Here is an 18,240-nt window from a genome sequence, read left to right as displayed (position 1 = left end):
ATTTGCTGAAGACTTACTACCCAGCCTCCTCCATCAGTATGCATATCACAGAGGACCTTTAGAGGCTTGTGATCCTCTGGGTATATTGTGTACCAGTCACTTAGTATTTCCCCCTGGTCCAGTAGTTCCTTGCAGTTTTTCGCAGCTGAAGGATAAAGAGCAATAAACATTTACCAGTTGTACAGCATAACTTCATGCAGATTGCTTACTAATTCACATATATTCCATTAAACTCCAACAGCTAAACTGCTATTGCACAATAAATAAGGTCCTGTATATATTTAAAAGAAATAAAAACTTATCTGGGAATTCAATTGCGGGTGGGAAATGTAAAAAATCCCACGGCGCCAGGTTTTTCCCGCAGCCGCAGGGTTTTGCTATTCATTTATGGGACTGAAAATGGGACCCGGTGGTCTTTTTTTTTCTCGCACCTCCAGAGCAAGTCACATTTTTCCTTAAATTGTTAATTTTAGGAAAAATCAGTGGGACTTGTTCTAGGACCCCGGTGGCACCCCCCTGCGGACCAGTTAAGCAATTGGAAGTTCCAGTTAGCTTAATTAGTCCTTAATTACTCATCTTCCGAAGCGGTGTCTTCTGCATCCAATGTCAGGAGCTGGCTCTTCTGCAGCAGGGTAAGTGTTTGACTGCATGAGTGACCCCCGGTGTAAGAGATCCCCCCCCTCCCCTTGGAGAACTACATCTCCCAGCAGCCCCCGGAGACTCCCAGCAGCCCCCCTCCACAGTGACAAGATGGAGGGGAGGCCAACGGGAGCTGCTGAGACCCCCGGACAGGTAAGTATAATTTTTTTCAATATTTTTATTTACGCTCAGCAGGGTTTTCAGGTGTTTTACCTCGCACCCATTGAATCGCCCCTTTAGACTTGTCGGTTACAGACGGTGGACCTGATTCAGAGGCGGTCGCAATGGCGAAGCTTATGCAGTTGAGCGACTATAGGTGGTATGAGTCGCAATGCGCTTTTCATTACCGCCTTCGCTCACAGTGAGGATTTATTCGCATAGGGATTGATAGGAGGAGACTATTTGTGGGCGGCAACAGGGGGTGGCGACGAAAACGCAGGAGTGTCACAACCGTTTTCGGGGTGTGTCTCTGACTGCAACTGCAATCCCATATGCAGAAAAAACACGTCCCAGTCCCATTGGCCATTCGGCGCGATCATGGGGTTACGCGACAGTCTGATAATCGACTGATCTGTGACCGAGCTGCGTCTTTATACGCAGTCGTTTGGATGGGCATCTCGATACAGATCACAGCGGCTGCGACACGCGTATATTTTTGCACAGCGACTGTGTCCAAATTTGCCGCTGTGGTGCCAGTCGCGTACATCTCTGAACCTGGCCCAGTGGCAGCAGCCATTTTGGGATGAACAAATATTCACAAATAATGAAGGCTACTAAACGGCACGGGGTTCCCCCTAACCAGCACCGGGCTGAACGAGCCGGGAGGGGGGGGTTATGCTATAGCAGGGGACACACAGCGTGGTGTCTCTTTGTCATCGCATTAACCAGTTTAGACCCAAAACTGACCTGTAGTAAATGTACCCCTTCGTCTGTTTGGGTGTATGCGGAATGGGTCACGAGCAGACACAGAACTAGCTGCGTCAGTGTAGGCTCAGGCAGAAAAACGCACAAGCACTATAAACGGACTCAGTATGATTTACTGCCGACCGAAGCCCGGCAGGGGTGAAAATCCTGAAGCTACAAAAGGTAAGTATCGCTAACCTTTTTTACCCCGTAACCCTCCTTTAGGGGAGCCTAACCTCCCCCCCAAGTGCCTAACCCCCCTCTAAGTGCCTAAACCTAACCCCCCCTTGCCCACAGCCTAACCATAAGTCTCCTGGGGGGGGTGTCTAACCCGGAATCGGTATGAAATACCGCCGGCCGCATGGTTGGATTCCCGGCAGTGCCTGGCAGCGGAAGGCCGACAGCGCTGGAAATCACGATCGTTGCTAAGGTAAGTATAAACTAACCTAACCCTCCTTAGGGTTGCCTAACCCTAACCTCTCCCCCAAGTGCCTAACCCTAATCCCCCCTCTAAGTGCCTAACCCCCCCTTCCCCGCTGCCTAAACCTAAGGCCCCCGGGGGGGTGCCTAACCCTAAGTCCCCCCCGGGGGTGCCTAATCCTCCCTCCCCCTAGCCTAACCCTCCCGAAGGGGTGCCTAACCATAAATCCCCCCCGGGTGCCCTAAACCTAACCCCCCCGCGGCTGTCCGCTCGTGGTGCCCGGCATCCCTTTGATCGGGATGCCAGGCACCTGTCTCCCGGCGTCGGGGAAATGTCGGGCGTTTACATCTAGACGCCGGGCATTTCACCCTCGCTGGGATATGACAGTCGGGAAGCCAGCTGTCGGTATTAAGGCAGCCGGCTTCCCGATTGTATACCGTCTTACCCTAACCTCCCCCCGGGGGTGCCTATCCCTAATCCCCTCTTCCCCTAACCTAACCCTAACCTCCCGGGGGGGGGTGCCTAACCCTAAGTCCCCCCAGGGAGCCCCTAACCTAACCCTCCCCCAAACGCCAACCCGCAGCTGTCCGCGCCCGGCTTATCTTCGATCGGTAAGCCGGGTGTCAGGTTCCCGGCATAGGTCTAATGACAGGCGTCGGGATTTCGACGCCTGTCATTAGTACCTTGCCAGGATTAGATAGTCGGGAAGCCGGTGGTCGGGATGTCGTCCGTCGGCTTCCCGACTGTTACTCAGTCACCCGATAGCCGTATGAATGGCTTTAAATAGAGAGTTCTTGATGTAAAACATATAACTAATAAATCATGAATAAATGTCTAATGCTTGTGGCCATCTGAGGTAAATGTGTTATTGTTGGACATGTAGTTCCGCTGTAATGCTCGTGCTTTCCCATGGCCGCAGTATAGGGTCTGATTTGAGCGACTATCGGTGGTCTGCATATGAGTCACAGCCACATTGCACACGCGCGGTGAATGAATTGTGACTGAGTTCGGTGTGATGATTCAATTACAATTGATTGACAAGAAGAGACCGTTTCGTGGGTGGTAATGGGGGGAGTTCTGACCCAAAACGCGGTTGTGTCGGTGGCCAATTTTTGGGCGTGTACTAGCCAGCGTCTGTGATCGTGCACGCAGAGAACAACGTTTCAGAGTCTCATTTACCGGGTACCATAGACTCAGTCCATGTTTTCAGGATCTGCCTCCAATGCTGCATTCGTGTACACAGTTGCGGGCAGCTGTGAGGGCTCCGGTGAGCGTCTCAATACAAAATCCGCCAGCTTGTGCATTGGCATATTTTAGCAATTGCTAAACGGCAAAATTTGCAAATGTGTTTGCATTAGCGTACGACTCTGAATCAAGCCCTTCATCTCAAAACATAGCCCCTTTTTGCTAGTCCTATTGGAAGATGGAAGTACAGTATCGGTGACCTGCTAGAAGATGACACACTTTATTTAACAGTATCTTCTCTCAATAGGACCGCAAAGCCTCTTGTGTGCACAAATACATCTACAATAGGATGTGTAGTACAACCATAAATGAGCATATTTACCAATCCTAGATCATATCTCAGCTGACTCATTATATATATATATATATATATATATATATATACACACACACACACATATTTACTATAGTATTTTTTTTAAAATCTTACTCATTGTTAACATGGTAAAAAAAAAAAAAAATGGTAATTTAAATGTTCCACTTACCGTATGATGACATAACTGCTGCCTCTCCTGTTGACAAAACATCAGTCTGTTAACTGTAAATAATTAATAGATCTGTATAATTTATATCTCTATGAGGGGTATTCAATATGAAACGTTAACTTCACTGCCGAAGTTAACGTTTCATATCAGAGTTTTTTTCTGCGTTAAGTCTGGTGCGCGCTCCCGCACCAGACTTAAAATTAACGAAAACGGGAAACTCCGAAGTTGGATTTACGTAAAGTTACGAATTTTTCCTTAAAATAATTGTAAGACCCCCCTAAAGTTGTAAAAACATGGGGGAACACTATGGGTACCCCCGTTTTAGCCTTTAATTGAAAGTCAGGGATTTAAATAGCCGCAGCAGGTGTTTTTTTCCCGACATTGAAGAAGTGATGCAGAAGAGCACTTAGGTTATTTTTTTCATTTTTTTAAGTGGTCCCATCAAATTTGGGGTACATGAAAATGGGTACTAACATATTTTGATGTCCCTAAAGTAAATTTTTTAAAATTCTGCATTTGTGCACCTGCCACTATAATTCTATTCTAGAAAACACCTGCCGCATACATGCAGAATAGCCCTGAACCTATTTCCCTATTGTTAAACATTTTTTTAGCATTTTTTTTTTTTTTGCACCCCAATTTTTAAGTTAATTTTTTGGGGTGTCTCTATTTTTTTTTTTTTACTTTTTTTGACACAGTTCTTTTTTAAATGTCATTCTCAGGGGTGCAGGCTATTTTTTTTAAGCCTGCACCCCTAAACCCCAATTCTGCACTTTTTTTCGACACCTATTCAATGGTGAAAAGTTATCACCGTTATTTATCAAAGACTTGTCAAAACTGCGATAAGTCTTTGAAATTGAATACGGTGTAAAAGTCAAACCTGCGATAATGACGTCATAATTGCGATATTAATGCAAAAACGATGTTATCGCACCCATATTGAATACCCCTGTAAATGTATCTCTCTCTCACACGCACACATGCATACAGTAGGGTTCATGTTCTAGGTCTGAAGCCAATTAACCTATCCATATTTTAGATGGTTGGAGGAAGCCGGAGTACCCAGGAGGAAACCTGCGCAAACACGGAGAGAACATGCAAACGCCACACAGATAGGTCCCCGTTTGCAAATGAGCCCATGGCATCAGTGCAGTGAGGCAGCAATGTTAATCACTGTGCCTCCATGCTGCCCACAGGTTAGGTTGTCTATATTCTGCACTTGTGGATCCAACATCCTTGATGGGTTCTACCAGTAATGGGACACCAGGACAGCCATCATTTCACGTGTGGCAATGTTACACTTTGAATTTTTCTTTACATTGCATGATGTGCGTTCATGAATCTATTTCTTCTCGAAAATATGTTTAGACGTGGCAAAAACATCATCGATCAGGGTGCAAGGCCCGAAATTCGGGTGTCCCTGTCTGCGGTAAAACAATTCATTTTGCATGGCTAAAATTCGATTCTGCAGACTTGCGCTAAATAAATTGCTTGCGGTGTACACATGCGACCAGTACACAGACAACTTCAATGTGCTGAGATAATAAAGGCATAATAATGCACAGAAAACAATATATTGCAACGCAAATAAAAAATGAATAACAATAATAGTAACACAAAAGTTGCAGTATATAGTTTGTATAAAGTGAGTAGCTCACCTGTTTTACCCTTTTCTCCTGGGTCACCGATTTCACCTGTCACAAGAAAATTATAATATTAATTCAACCCATCAACAGCCAAGAACATATTTCAAGTTTCTGTCTTGTGATATTATCTTTTCCTTGGCAAACAACCAAATCATTATAAACATTGTTTTGTCTCCTCGTTTTCCCTGACTGGTACAAGGCTACCGCTGGTACTTTCCCCCTGGTACACGGTTACCGCTGGTACTTTCCCCCTGGTACAAGGCTACCGCTGGTACTTTCCCCCTGGTACAAGGCTACCGCTGGTACTTTCCCCCTGGTACAAGGCTACCGCTGGTACTTTCCCCCTGGTCCACGGCTACCGCTGGTACTTTCCCCCTGTTACAAGGCTACCGCTGGTACTTTCTACTTCAGGGTCCATAGGGTATCCACAGGATACCTTGGGGTATAGGTGTGACGTCAGTCGCAGGGCACCAAAGAGTTAAGCTTTCAGCCTCCCAGGATGCACTAGGTCCCCCTCCTATACCCCGCCCCCGGGCCAAGGCACCTCAGTTTAGTTTGGTGCCCGGCCGGAGTCGGGTGCACCTGTTGGAGTGGGGGCTAGAAGAGCCCCTGAAGCTTATTCTTCATGCAGCTGTGGCTGCACATCTGGATGAACAGCATGGACAGTCAGTCCTGACGTCCATGCTGTCTTCCCTACACCCCGCCGGTACCAGAACGCCGGTACTGATCCGGGGATGCTGGTGGGCGTCTGGGGTCACAGCTAGCGGTGACCCCAGATGCTCCGGACCATGGCCGGATTCAAGGGGGACAGAGGTAAGCAGCGGGGTCCCGCGGTGGGTCCCCGCTGATCACATGGTCCTAAGTCCCCAGGCAGGGGGCTCCCTGGGGACTGGCTGCAGCGTGGAGCCAGGCGACCAACCTGCGCTTCCACTACCCCCTGGGACAGCGGACCGCAGCAGAGCGGTAGCGCTGCGGCGTCCCAGGGGTTAAATGCATGCCAGAGGAGCGCGCCTTCCCTGTCTCACAGCCGGCGCCTCCCCCGCTGCACACAGCCCTCTCTGCATGTTGCCGACTGGTCCTGTGGCAGCGCTCCTCCCCCAGGCCAGCCTCCTCTCTGCTCCTCGGCGGCCATCTTCTCCAGAACGCATGGTGAACGCTGCTGGAAGCGCTGGACGGAAGCATCGTGGTCTGGGTCCCCCCGCATACCTCTCCTCCGCTGTGGTCAGGTCTGTGTATGCAGCGCTGTGTCCTACCAGGCCCTGTGTCTGTGTAGTTGAGTGATCAGCGCTGTTAGTGCAGGAATTGTTATTTTTCTGCATTGTATGTGACTGTGCTAGCGCTGCTGCCTGTAATCTTTTCTTCTCTAAACTGTCGGCTTTATTACTGTCCCTGTTCTTTCTGCTAAAGCCCTTGCGGTGCGGTGCTGCAGGGTGGTCTCTCGCCTATTTAATACTTAATTGGTGAGAGAGGTCACATACGTGGTGCCATCATGTCTGAAAGTGATTTTCCCCTCCGGCTACAGTGTACCACGTGCAAAGTACCGTTAGCGGAGGGGGAGGGTAGCGCGGAGGGCCTTTGCCGGCAGTGTTTGTCCATGGCGCGGCCTATTACGGTTACAGCACCGGTACAGGAGCCGCCCTGGGCTTGTTTCGCTCAGGCGTTAACAGCTTTAGTGGGCCAGTTAGCTCCGCAGCCCGCGTTTACTCCGATGGGTTTGTCCCAGCAGTCTGTGGTGTCGTCACCCATGCAGGGGTTCCCACGACAATTGGTGGTACCCCACAGTCTCCCTATTTCCCCGCTCCCGGGTTCTCAGGAGCCAGCGTGGGTTAACTCCCTGACGAGTTCTGTACAGCACTTGTCGGATGTGTTGCAAGGGGAGTCTGTGATGCGGTCTCATAAAAGGCCGGTGGCGTCTCTGTCCGCTCCTTATGAGGATGACGAAGGGACGTCTGATGATGGGGAGATTCTAGATCCTTACGATCAGGAACCTCTCCATACTAAGGACGCTGATGCTAAGTCCAAAGTATATATTCCTGGACTTATTCGGGCGGTCCGCACAGCCTTGGTGATTGAGGACGAAGTTCCCCCAGCGGCTAAATCTAAGTATGCCTTTTTCAAAGATGTGAAGGGCGATGCCACAGTCTTTCCTCTTTCGGGTCAGTTGGTGGACCATTTAGAGGAGGCGTGGAAACAACCTGGCAAAAGATACCAGCCGCAGAGACGCCTGGCGGTGGCTTATCCGTTCGCGGATAATTATTTTGCGAAGTGGGAATCCCCTCCACAGGTGGATTCTCACGTGACCCGTCTTGTCCGTAGTGCCACATTGCCGATGCCATCCATGTCCTCCCTTAAGGATGCTACGGACCGCAAGGTAGAAATCTGCCTGAAGTCCGCTTATTCCCTTGCAGGGGGGGCAGCACGGCCGGCTATGGCCATTTGCTGGGTTGCCAGAGCGATGGAGCGCTGGGCGGATTCATTAGAGGCTTCTTTTGAATCCGACTGTCCGGCCGATCAGGCGGAGTTGATTGGCAATCTCCGTGATTCGGCCACCTACATCAACGAGGCGGCTCTAGACATTAGTACTCTGGTGTCTAGAATTTCTTCAGCAGCGGTAGCTGCTCGTCGCACCTTGTGGCTGCGATCCTGGAAGGCGGACGCAGATTCCAAGAAAGGTCTGGAAGCGTTGCCGTTTACCGGAGAAGTTCTCTTCGGTCCGGATCTGGATAAGATTGTGGCCACGCTGGCGGCAGCCAAATCTGCCTGTCTCCCGTCGGCCGCTGCTCCTTCTGGTTCGGGACCATCGTCCTTTCGGTCATCTAGGGCCCAGGGCAGGCCCAAACCACAGTCGTTTCCTCGACAGGCTGGCCCTAAGAAATCGGTCAAGCCCCGGAAGCAGGCATGGAGTACCAGACGTCCGGCCCCCAAGCCAGATGGCAAGCCTGCGGCCTGACGGTCCGGGCCTCCCTTTGGGGGATCCCAGGGTGGGAGGCCGCCTGCTACAGTTCGCCCAGTGTTGGTCGACCACTACGACAGACACTTGGGTTCTGGAGGTGGTTTCCCACGGATACGCCCTCTCCTTCCGGCACAGACCCCCGGCTCGCTTCTTCACCACGGGTCTCCCATCAGACCGGAACAAGGCTACGGAGCTGCGGAAGGTATTGCACACTATGCTCCAGGCTGGAGTTATAGTGGCGGTTCCATTCTCCCAGAGGGGCCAGGGTTTCTATTCAAATCTATTTTTGGTACAGAAACCCAATGGGTCATATCGTCCGATTCTCAACCTCAAAGCACTCAACAAGTCTTTGCGGGTCCCGAAGTTTCGGATGGAGACCCTACGGTCCATCATTCTGGCGCTGGAACCTGGGGACTACTTGGTGTCATTGGACATACAGGACGCTTACCTGCATGTCCCTATTCTTTGGCGCCATCAACAGTTCCTCAGGTTTGCAATCAGCAGCGACCACTTCCAGTTTCGGGCGTTACCTTTTGGCCTGGCAACAGCACCACGTGTTTTCACCAAGGTGATGGCGGTCATGGCGGCTTCTCTGCGGCTGCAGGGAGTCCGCATGTTGCCGTATTTGGACGACCTGTTATTGGTGGCAGGATCTCCAGAGCTCCTGTTACGCCACTTGGACCTGACCATTGCACTGCTGCAACGGCACGGCTGGCTAATCAACTGGCAGAAGTCCACTCTAATCCCGTCTCGGAGGATTCTGCATCTTGGAGCCTTATTGGACTCGGGACAGCAAAGGATCTTCGTGACGGAGGACAAGATCTCTGCTTTACAGTCAAGGGTGCGCAGTTGTCTGCACAGCCGCCGGGTGTCCTTACACTCGGCGATGAGGTTACTGGGCTCCATGGTGTCGGTGTTCGACATGGTGGAATACGCCCAGTTTCACTCCAGACCTCTGCAGCACCTGATCCTGTCCAAGTGGAACGGGCTGACTCAGTCTCTGAAGTCCCAGACGATTGTGCTCACCCAGGAGGTTCGCCTGTCCCTTACGTGGTGGTTACAGACGACCCACCTCAACAAGGGATGTCCGTTCTGGGTTCCAAATTGGGTCCGGTTGACAACGGACGCCAGTCTTCGGGGCTGGGGAGCAGTTTCGGGTCCACACTTGTTCCAGGGCAGGTGGACGCCGACAGAAGCGGAGCTTCCAATAAATATCTTGGAACTCCGTGCGGTCTTCAATGCTCTCCAGCAGGCACAGCGGTTTCTCCAGGGTCGCCCGGTGCAGGTCCAGTCGGACAACGCTACCACCGTGGCCTACATAAACAGGCAAGGAGGAACTCGCAGTCGGGCGGCTCTCGTAGAGGTCTCTCGGATCCTGGTTTGGGCGGAGCGCAATCTTCCGGCCATATCAGCGGTCTTCATCCCGGGAGTGCTCAATTGGGAGGCGGACTTTCTAAGTCGCCAGGACGTTCATCCGGGGGAATGGTCCCTGCACCCGGACGTTTTTCAACTACTGGTGGACAGGTGGGGTCTTCCAGAAATCGACCTCATGGCGTCCCGGCACAACAACAAGTTGCCGGTGTACGGGTCTCGCACAAGAGACGAAGGGGCGTCTCTGGTGGATGCTCTGTCCGTCCGGTGGACGTTCCGGTTCGCATACCTGTTCCCTCCGGTCTCCCTTCTTCCACGGGTAATCCGGAAATTCAAACAGGAAGGAGGGACGCTCCTGTTGATAGCTCCCGCGTGGCCCAGACGGCACTGGTTCTCAGACCTTCAGGGTCTGTCCGTGGACATTCCTCTGCGGTTGCCGCTACGACCGGACCTTCTGTCTCAGGGTCCTTGCCTTCACCCGGACCTGACTCGGCTGTCTTTGACGGCGTGGCTGTTGAGACGGCCATGCTGAGGTCCCGGGGGTTTTCCAGCTCTGTGGTGCGTACCATGTTACGAGCTCGGAAACCGTCTTCCGCGAGGATATACCATCGCGTGTGGCATACGTTCTTCCAGTGGTGTCGACCGAGAGGTTATGCACCGCGGGAGTTTCGTCTGTCTCGGATTCTCGCCTTCCTGCAAGCGGGACTAGATCATGGGCTTCGCCTTGCTTCTTTGAAGGTACAGGTTTCGGCCCTATCTGTCTGGTTTCACCGTAGGATTGCTACAATCCCGGATGTGCGCACCTTTATGCAGGGTGTTCTCCGCATTCAGCCGCCCTTTGTTCCACCTGTGGCGCCTTGGGATTTGGCTGTGGTCCTGAGGGCTCTCCAAGGACCGCCGTTTGAACCACTGGGCTCAGTGGATCTTAAATGGCTAACAGCTAAGACTGTTTTCCTTCTGGCCATTGCTTCGGCCAGACGTGTTTCTGAGTTAGGGGCCCTTTCTTGTAGACCCCCTTTCTTGGTTTTTTATGGGAACAGGGCAGTGCTCCGCACTCGGCCCGAGTTTCTTCCCAAAGTTATTTCCCAGTTTCATATTAACGAGGAAATAGTTGTTCCGGCCTTTAACTCACCGGGTCTTTCCGTGGGTGAGGCCTCTTTGGATGTTGTGCGGGCCTTAAGGACTTATGTTGACCGCACTTCTTCGTTTAGGAAGTCGGACGCTTTGTTTGTCCTCTTTGGCTTCCGTAAAAAGGGTTGGCCTGCTTCAAAGCAAACTTTGGCAGCCTGGATCCGTATGGCTATTTCTGAAGCTTATCTTCATGAAGGCCTACCGGTCCCTCCTTCTCTGAAGGCTCATTCCACTAGGTCTGTGGGTCCTTCGTGGGCAGCTCGACGTGGTGCCTCGGCAGTTCAGATCTGCAAGGCTGCTACGTGGTCTTCTGTCCATACCTTCGTGAGGTATTACAGGTTTGACACCTTCGCCTCTCAGGATGCTTCCTTCGGGCGGCGGATTCTCCTTTCTGCACAGGAGCGTCCCCACCCTTAAAGGATACTGCTTTGGGACATCCCCAAGGTATCCTGTGGATACCCTATGGACCCTGAAGTAGAAAATATGAGATATGGTAAGAACTTACCCTTGTTATCTCTATTTCTACGAAGTCCATAGGGTTCCACAGGACTCCCGCCCTGTCGCACCTGTGCTGCAGATGGGCTTTGCTCTGGTCACCGGTTTTCCGTCTCCCTCTGGTGAGAATGTGATTCTTGTATGTGTCCAGATCTTTGTTCTCTCTCTTCCTTCTCCTCCTCCGGCCTATGGCTTGGTAACTAACTGAGGTGCCTTGGCCCGGGGGCGGGGTATAGGAGGGGGACCTAGTGCATCCTGGGAGGCTGAAAGCTTAACTCTTTGGTGCCCTGCGACTGACGTCACACCTATACCCCAAGGTATCCTGTGGAACCCTATGGACTTCGTAGAAATAGAGATAACAAGGGTAAGTTCTTACCATATCTCATATTTTCCCCCTGGTACAAGGCTACCGCTGGTACTTTCCGCCTGGTACAAGGTTACCGCTGGTACTTTCCCCCTGGTACACGGTTACCGCTGGTACTTTCCCCCTGGTACACGGTTACCGCTGGTACTTTCCCCCTGGTACAAGGCTACCGCTGGTACTTTCCCCCTGGTACAAGGCTACCGCTGGTACTTTCCCCCTGGTACAAGGCTACCGCTGGTACTTTCCCCCTGGTACAAGGCTACCGCTGGTACTTTCCCCCTGGTACAAGGCTACCGCTGGTACTTTCCCCCTGGTGCAAGGCTACCGCTGGTACTTTCCCCCTGGTGCAAGGCTACCGCTGGTACTTTCCCCCTGGTACAAGGCTACCGCTGGTACTTTCCCCCTGGTACACGGTTACCGCTGGTACTTTCCCCCTGGTACAAGGCTACCGCTGGTACTTTCCCCCTGGTACATGTTTACCGCTGGTACTTTCCCCCTGGTGCAAGGCTACCGCTGGTACTTTCCCCCTGGTACAAGGCTACCGCTGGTACTTTCCCCCTGGTGCAAGGCTACCGCTGGTACTTTCCCCCTGGTGCAAGGCTACCGCTGGTACTTTCCTCCTGGTACAAGGCTACCGCTGGTACTTTCCTCCTGGTACAAGGCTACCTCTGGTACTTTCCCCCTGGTACAAGGCTACCGCTGGTACTTTCCCCCTGGCACACAGTTACCGCTGGTACTTTCCCCCTGGTACAAGGCTACCGCTGGTACTTTCCCCCTGGTACAAGGCTACCGCTGGTACTTTCCCCCTGGTACATGTTTACCGCTGGTACTTTCCCCCTGGTACAAGGCTACCGCTGGTACTTTCCCCCTGGTACATGTTTACCGCTGGTACCTTCCCCCTGGTACAAGGCTACCGCTGGTACTTTATCCCTGGTACAAGGCTACCGCTGGTACTTTCCCCCTGGTACACGGTTACCGCTGGTACTTTCCCCCTGGTACAAGGTTACCGCTGGTACTTTCCCCCTGGTACAAGGCTACCGCTGGTACTTTCCCCCTGGTACAAGGCTACCGCTGGTACTTTCCCCCTGGTACAAGGCTACCGCTGGTACTTTCCCCCTGGTACACGTTTACCACTGGTACTTTCCCCCTGGTACAAGGCTACCGCTGGTACTTTCCCCCTGGTACAAGGCTACCGCTGGTACTTTCCCCCTGGTACACGTTTACCACTGGTACTTTCCCCCTGGTACAAGGCTACCGCTGGTACTTTCCCCCTGGTACAAGGCTACCGCTGGTACTTTCCCCCTGGTACAAGGCTACCGCTGGTACTTTTCCCCTGGTACAAGGTTACCGCTGGTACTTTCCCCCTGATACAAGGCTACCGCTGGTACTATAATTAAAGCTGCCCTGAAGAATACACAGAACAGTAATTGTATTGTAAATCTACAACAATGTCACGATTTGTTTGGCTGCAGGACTAAGGCTGGGTACATTGGTCAATGTATCTGCTGCCCGTCGGGCAGTGTGTACATGCGATATCGCATTGGCTGTGCTACACAGCCGATGAACCGGTATGTCCGAAGAACCCGTACAAACACAGCGGCAGCCGCAAGGAGGGGGCGGACATGCCCCCTGGGCATCGGGACCCGCAGCAGACACAGATGATAGCTGTTCAGTGTGTATGAACAACCGTCATCTGCAGATATATCTGTCAGGTGTATACTCAGCTTTATAAAATTTTATTGCACTACTACTGCTACAATTCTGTATATAACACAGACTGCGCAAAACAGAACAGAAATTCTTCAAGATCTTAACATACCAGTCTGTGGGGGAGTTGAATAAAGCCTTCAAGAGAGAAAATTTGGACACGGTAATTTGCGGAAAAAACAGGGTCGAAACCCCAGGAAATTTTGGCCCGGGTTGACCCCTTCGCACAGAAAAAATACTCAGGTTTATTCGCAAATTATCGGGTCCAAATGCTTGACCCGGCAATTTGCTTTTCTGTGTTAAGGGGAATACAGGTTGGGATTGGCAAAAAAAAACCTGTGCGTCAAAAGCGTGGTAAAAGCTGGGTTTTTTACGTTTTTCTGTGTGAAAGTGGTATAACACTGATTTTATAGATAGTGGTAGATAAATGAAAGTTACATGCCGATTGGTTGCTATGGGAAACTTATCCACTTTATCTCTCCACTTGAGCCTGTCTGGCTGCTTGCCACAGTACACTATACATCAATATGGCCGGCATAATGGTTTGTTTTTCACTTTTCAACGAAATTGACTTATTGTTTCAACAAGAGAGGAATAACTAGGTACACACATTTTGTACCTCCTACAAGTCACTAACCTTTCTGGCCGACGGGTCCGGTCTTCCCTGCAAATCCAGCTTGTCCCTGTTTTCCTAGAAAAAAATATGTGAACCGCATTATAAAGCCCTGCCATTCTCAATAGACAGCTACTGGCAAATTTGTCCGTTTATAAGAATCACTCCACCTTTCCAAGCGCCCAGCAGCAGCCTCCCTGGACCCTCCGCAGCCCAGCACACCGCAGCGTGTGCTGGACTAGGGAGAGAGACTGCTGCTTCTGAGCCGGCCCGGGTAAGTAGTACCCGCTCTCGGCGCACCTGCAGAAGTTTGGGCATTCCAAGGCCTCTCTGCTCACTAATTCATGTGACTGTGGTAGGCATAGCACACTGTGGAAATTCTGCAGAATCATACATTATTAATAGCAGCATGAAGAAACAAACCAAGGAAAATGCTAATAACCAACATATTTTTTATAAAAACCTGCCACTGTGATTCATGCATATATTTCTGAAAGGCCTCATACTCACCTTGCTCCCCAGGTTGACCAGCTTCACCTTTTTGCCCAGGAGATCCTGGAAACCCAGGACATCCTCTGATAATGGACAACTTGTCGGAGTTCCCTATTCCAACAATCTTCACTTCTGTAACCCAAATGTAGGAAAAATGTCATAATCAGACACAATGAGGAGCAAAACAAATGACAACAGAGGATATATATATTGAATGATGCATCTCTGCATAACCTGTGATTAAGAAACTACTTTTAAACCATTCAGAGATGTTTTACAAATTACTCCAGAGTGGCAACATAAGATCTGGCCCTCAGTATCACAATATTGTTGGAGAAATTGTGGTTGCATGGGAGATTTACTGCATATTTTCTGGTCTTGTCCCTTACTCCGGCTAGTTTGGGCGATAAGTTTTAAATGATAAGTGCTTAAGTGGGAAAACGTATTGTGGCGGATCCTCTAACAGGTTTATTCCATTTCTATCCAGAGAGGATTTCCCGGGGCGATAGGTATGTTATGGGACATATACTAGTAGCAACAAAGGCTTCTATCACTCAAATGTGGAAGAGCGCCTCTATACCTAACCTGACCAATATAGTGAATAAAGGGCCTGATTCAGACCCCGTTGATGTTGCCCAAATGCGCATGCGCACGACGGAGGCGCCTCCGTAGTGCGCATGCGCGAGACCCGAATAACGACGGGGTAGCCGTCGTTATGGGTCTCGCACCAAAGGGGGCATGCTGTCGATGGTGAGTGACAGCACGCCCCCTTTGGTGGGCGTGTCGGGGGGTGTGGCTGCCCAGACGGCCTGGGTCCGGCCCCACTGACATCACTAGTGATGTCAGTGGGAGTGATTTTGTCTCTGATAGAGCCAAAATCACTCCAGGGCTTGCGGCAGACGAGACCCTACTGCAAGGGTCTCGCTGCAAGCCCGATGGTCGCGATGGTCTTGACCATCGCGACCATCATCATGGACGCTCGCATAATCTGTGCGTGGTAACCCACAGCTATGCGAGCGTCCACGAGGCCGCTTAGCAAAAAAAAAACCACGCCCTGATTCAGAGCAGGCGCTCGTTCAGAGCGTCCGGCTCTGAACCAGGCCCAAAGTTCAAAAGCATTTTTTATTTGAGACATCAGATTGTAACTACTCCTCCTCTGTTAATTCTATTCATATGCGTTGGTTCTGATGGGTGGAGTATAGAGCAAATCAGGGACACTCTACTATATATAGCACACCGTAGATGTTACAGTTTTGGAGTCTTCCAATTCTGAATCTGAATTTTGAATGTAGCAAAAATGTTAGTATATTTCATAATTCTGACCATATGTAAGTTTGTATACCGATGTACATTTTATGGCTGTTTTTTGTTTCCCCTTTATCCTCTTTTCTTTTCTGTATCCCTATTCTAAATCTTTCAAAAACTTAATAAAAATATTGTTTAAAAGAAACAACTTTTAGTGGGTACTGTAGAGCAATCTTATATTTTATAATTAGTTACATGTAATAATTGTCATTATACCAGTATAAATAGGCGTCACAGGAGGGACACTAGGGGGCCGCTACAAGAACTTCCCCCTTCCGGGTCATAGACTGCTCCCCTACCCTCCCCCTCCAGGACATAGACTACTCACTGAGCGGTTAGTAGTCTGTATCGCAGCGAGGGGGTGGGGTTTAGTCCATGACCCGCTGGGGGGAAGGAGGGAGGGTCCTGTGCCAGCATCTGTGCTCGCCAGGACAGTATATACCTTAGAAAATCAGACTAGAAAAATTATAAAAGTCAAATAATTGTAAAGTGTTTTAACTAAAGACAAATATTTTTCAAATATCAGTCACACATGTCCAATGAACTAGAAGTAGACCATATTTCTCCTGTATGCACCTAAAATGGACATATTATATTATATTACATTTTAATTCTAAATAAAGTTCTGTTTCATTTCTTACCTACACAACTTTGGTTTCTTCTGGATGACCAGACACAACGATGATGTAACCAAGAAATACATAGTCCCACTTAATGTTTAATAGATATCTATGTTATACATGTTCCTCCTGGCTTACCTGGGCAAGTGTCTTCTGCACCAGTGAACAGAGCAAGTACTAGCCAAAGCAATGTGCGTATTAGGAAACACATGGTGACTGCCCGTTCTTCCTCAGCAATGTTATTTGGTTCTGGTTAAGGCAGAAAGCAGATGTGATGAGGAAGGCGAGTTGTCCAAGCCGTCATTCCTCCCTCCGCCTGCCTTTCACCTCCCACCTCCCGTTTCATTCCATAGATTTATCAAAGCTTGGAGAGAAATACAGTGACAACCAATCAGCTCCTAAGTCTCATTTTTTTTAAAAACACAGCCTGTAAAATGGCAGAAGCTGATTGGTTGGTACGTTATCTCTGTCCAAGCTTTGATAAATCTCTAGTCCCTTAATGACCATGTGAACTGTATGTGAAACTAAAGCTGCATAAAGCTAAATACCTTTCAGATAGTGAGAACAAAATTGTTATCTCACAAATCTCTACTGGCATGTTGGATATTTGGAAAATGAAATTTTAAACTCCCTATTTCTTCTAAAACGCACTAAACTAAACTGCATCTTCAAACAGTGAAGCAAAAGTTTATAAAATAGAGAAAAAAAAAATACATAATGTGTTATTTATAAGTATATTGCTGTTTGTAAAAAGTAGTTATCGGGAAACTGGTAGAGCTCTCAGTGGAATCAGTATGTTTCACCGCCGGCCGGCCTAATCCTAACATCCCCCTATGTGCCAAAACCTAACCCCCCCCCTTCCCTGCAGCCTAAACCTAAGTCTCCCGGGGGGGGTGCCTAACCATAACCTCCCCACGAGGGTGCCTAACCCTAACCCCCCCCTTCCCCTAGCCTTACCCTCCTGGGGGGCTGCATATCCCTAAGTCCCCCCTGTGAGCCCTAACCTAGCGTGGATGTCTGCGCCGGGTTTACCTTCAATCGGTATGCTGGGTGTTGGGCGTAGGTCTAGTGACAGGCGTCGGGATGTCGACGCCTGTCATTAGTACTTTGCCGGGATTTGACAGTCGGAAAGCATGGAATGACACAGTGTAGGACATTTAACACATTGTGCAGAGCCAGGCAGTACATGGCTCTGCAAAGTAGCATTTGGGCTTAATTGTGACTGCTCCCTTCCTGAGACACACACAGAACAGTAACACACAGACAGCACAAACTCATAGCTCACACTCATAGGGCCTGATTCTTAATTGGACAGATCTCTTAGCAAGTTTCTGCTTACGGGGAAGGGAAGGCTGTTTCTGACCTATGTCCTGCACCTAGCATGGGGCTGGTACTACTGCAGATACTAACAACGACGTTTGTGGCGACTGACGTAAAATCAGTCTCCATAGCGGTTCCCAAATTATGGCCGTGCATGTGCATTAAAGAAGCTGGGTCTCTGAACCAGGAAGGAGAAGTGATAGCATAAGCCTCCATCAGAACGGGTTCTTTTTGGAGCAAGTGCCCAGTGTCCCTTAAAAACTGAATAGTCATTTATGGGGCAGCAGCACAAAATGTAATTCAGAAGCCCCTAAAACTTTTCATTCCTTTTTTATCTCCTTCCCTAGAGACAGGGTTCCATAAAATTGGACTTAAAAAAAAAAAAAAATCCAAAACGGATTTATTTGATTTAAATCAGATTTTTTGGGGATTTAAATAGGATTTTTGATTAAAAATATTTTTAAGTAAACGGTTTAAATGTTTAAATGTTTATTATTTAAAAAAAAAATGTAATAAAAAATCCTATTTAA

At 49.6% G+C, this 18,240-nt stretch overlaps 1 protein-coding gene across 1 annotated transcript in view; it reads right to left on the bottom strand.

Moving 5' to 3' along the window:
- LOC148481454 (ficolin-1-like) overlaps positions 1–16,640 on the bottom strand; it is a 31,761-nt gene extending 15,121 nt beyond the window's left edge. Inside the window, exons 1-6 of the mRNA XM_088453491.1 lie at positions 16,529–16,640; positions 14,484–14,597; positions 13,998–14,051; positions 5,352–5,387; positions 3,694–3,720; positions 18–145 (exon numbers count right to left, since the gene is read on the bottom strand). Coding sequence (XP_088309617.1) covers positions 18–145; positions 3,694–3,720; positions 5,352–5,387; positions 13,998–14,051; positions 14,484–14,597; positions 16,529–16,601 — 432 coding nt within the window. The 5' untranslated portion in view covers positions 16,602–16,640. The remainder of the gene's footprint in view (positions 1–17; positions 146–3,693; positions 3,721–5,351; positions 5,388–13,997; positions 14,052–14,483; positions 14,598–16,528) is intronic.
- Between the last annotated feature and the right edge of the window lie 1,600 nt (positions 16,641–18,240).

Source organism: Taudactylus pleione, unplaced genomic scaffold (assembly GCF_031769625.1).
Source record: "Taudactylus pleione unplaced genomic scaffold, aTauple2 ptg000579l, whole genome shotgun sequence".
Taxonomy (NCBI): Eukaryota; Metazoa; Chordata; class Amphibia; order Anura; family Myobatrachidae; genus Taudactylus; species Taudactylus pleione.
Note: the sequence above shows the minus strand (reverse complement) of the source record. Positions and strands in the feature narration are given on the sequence as shown.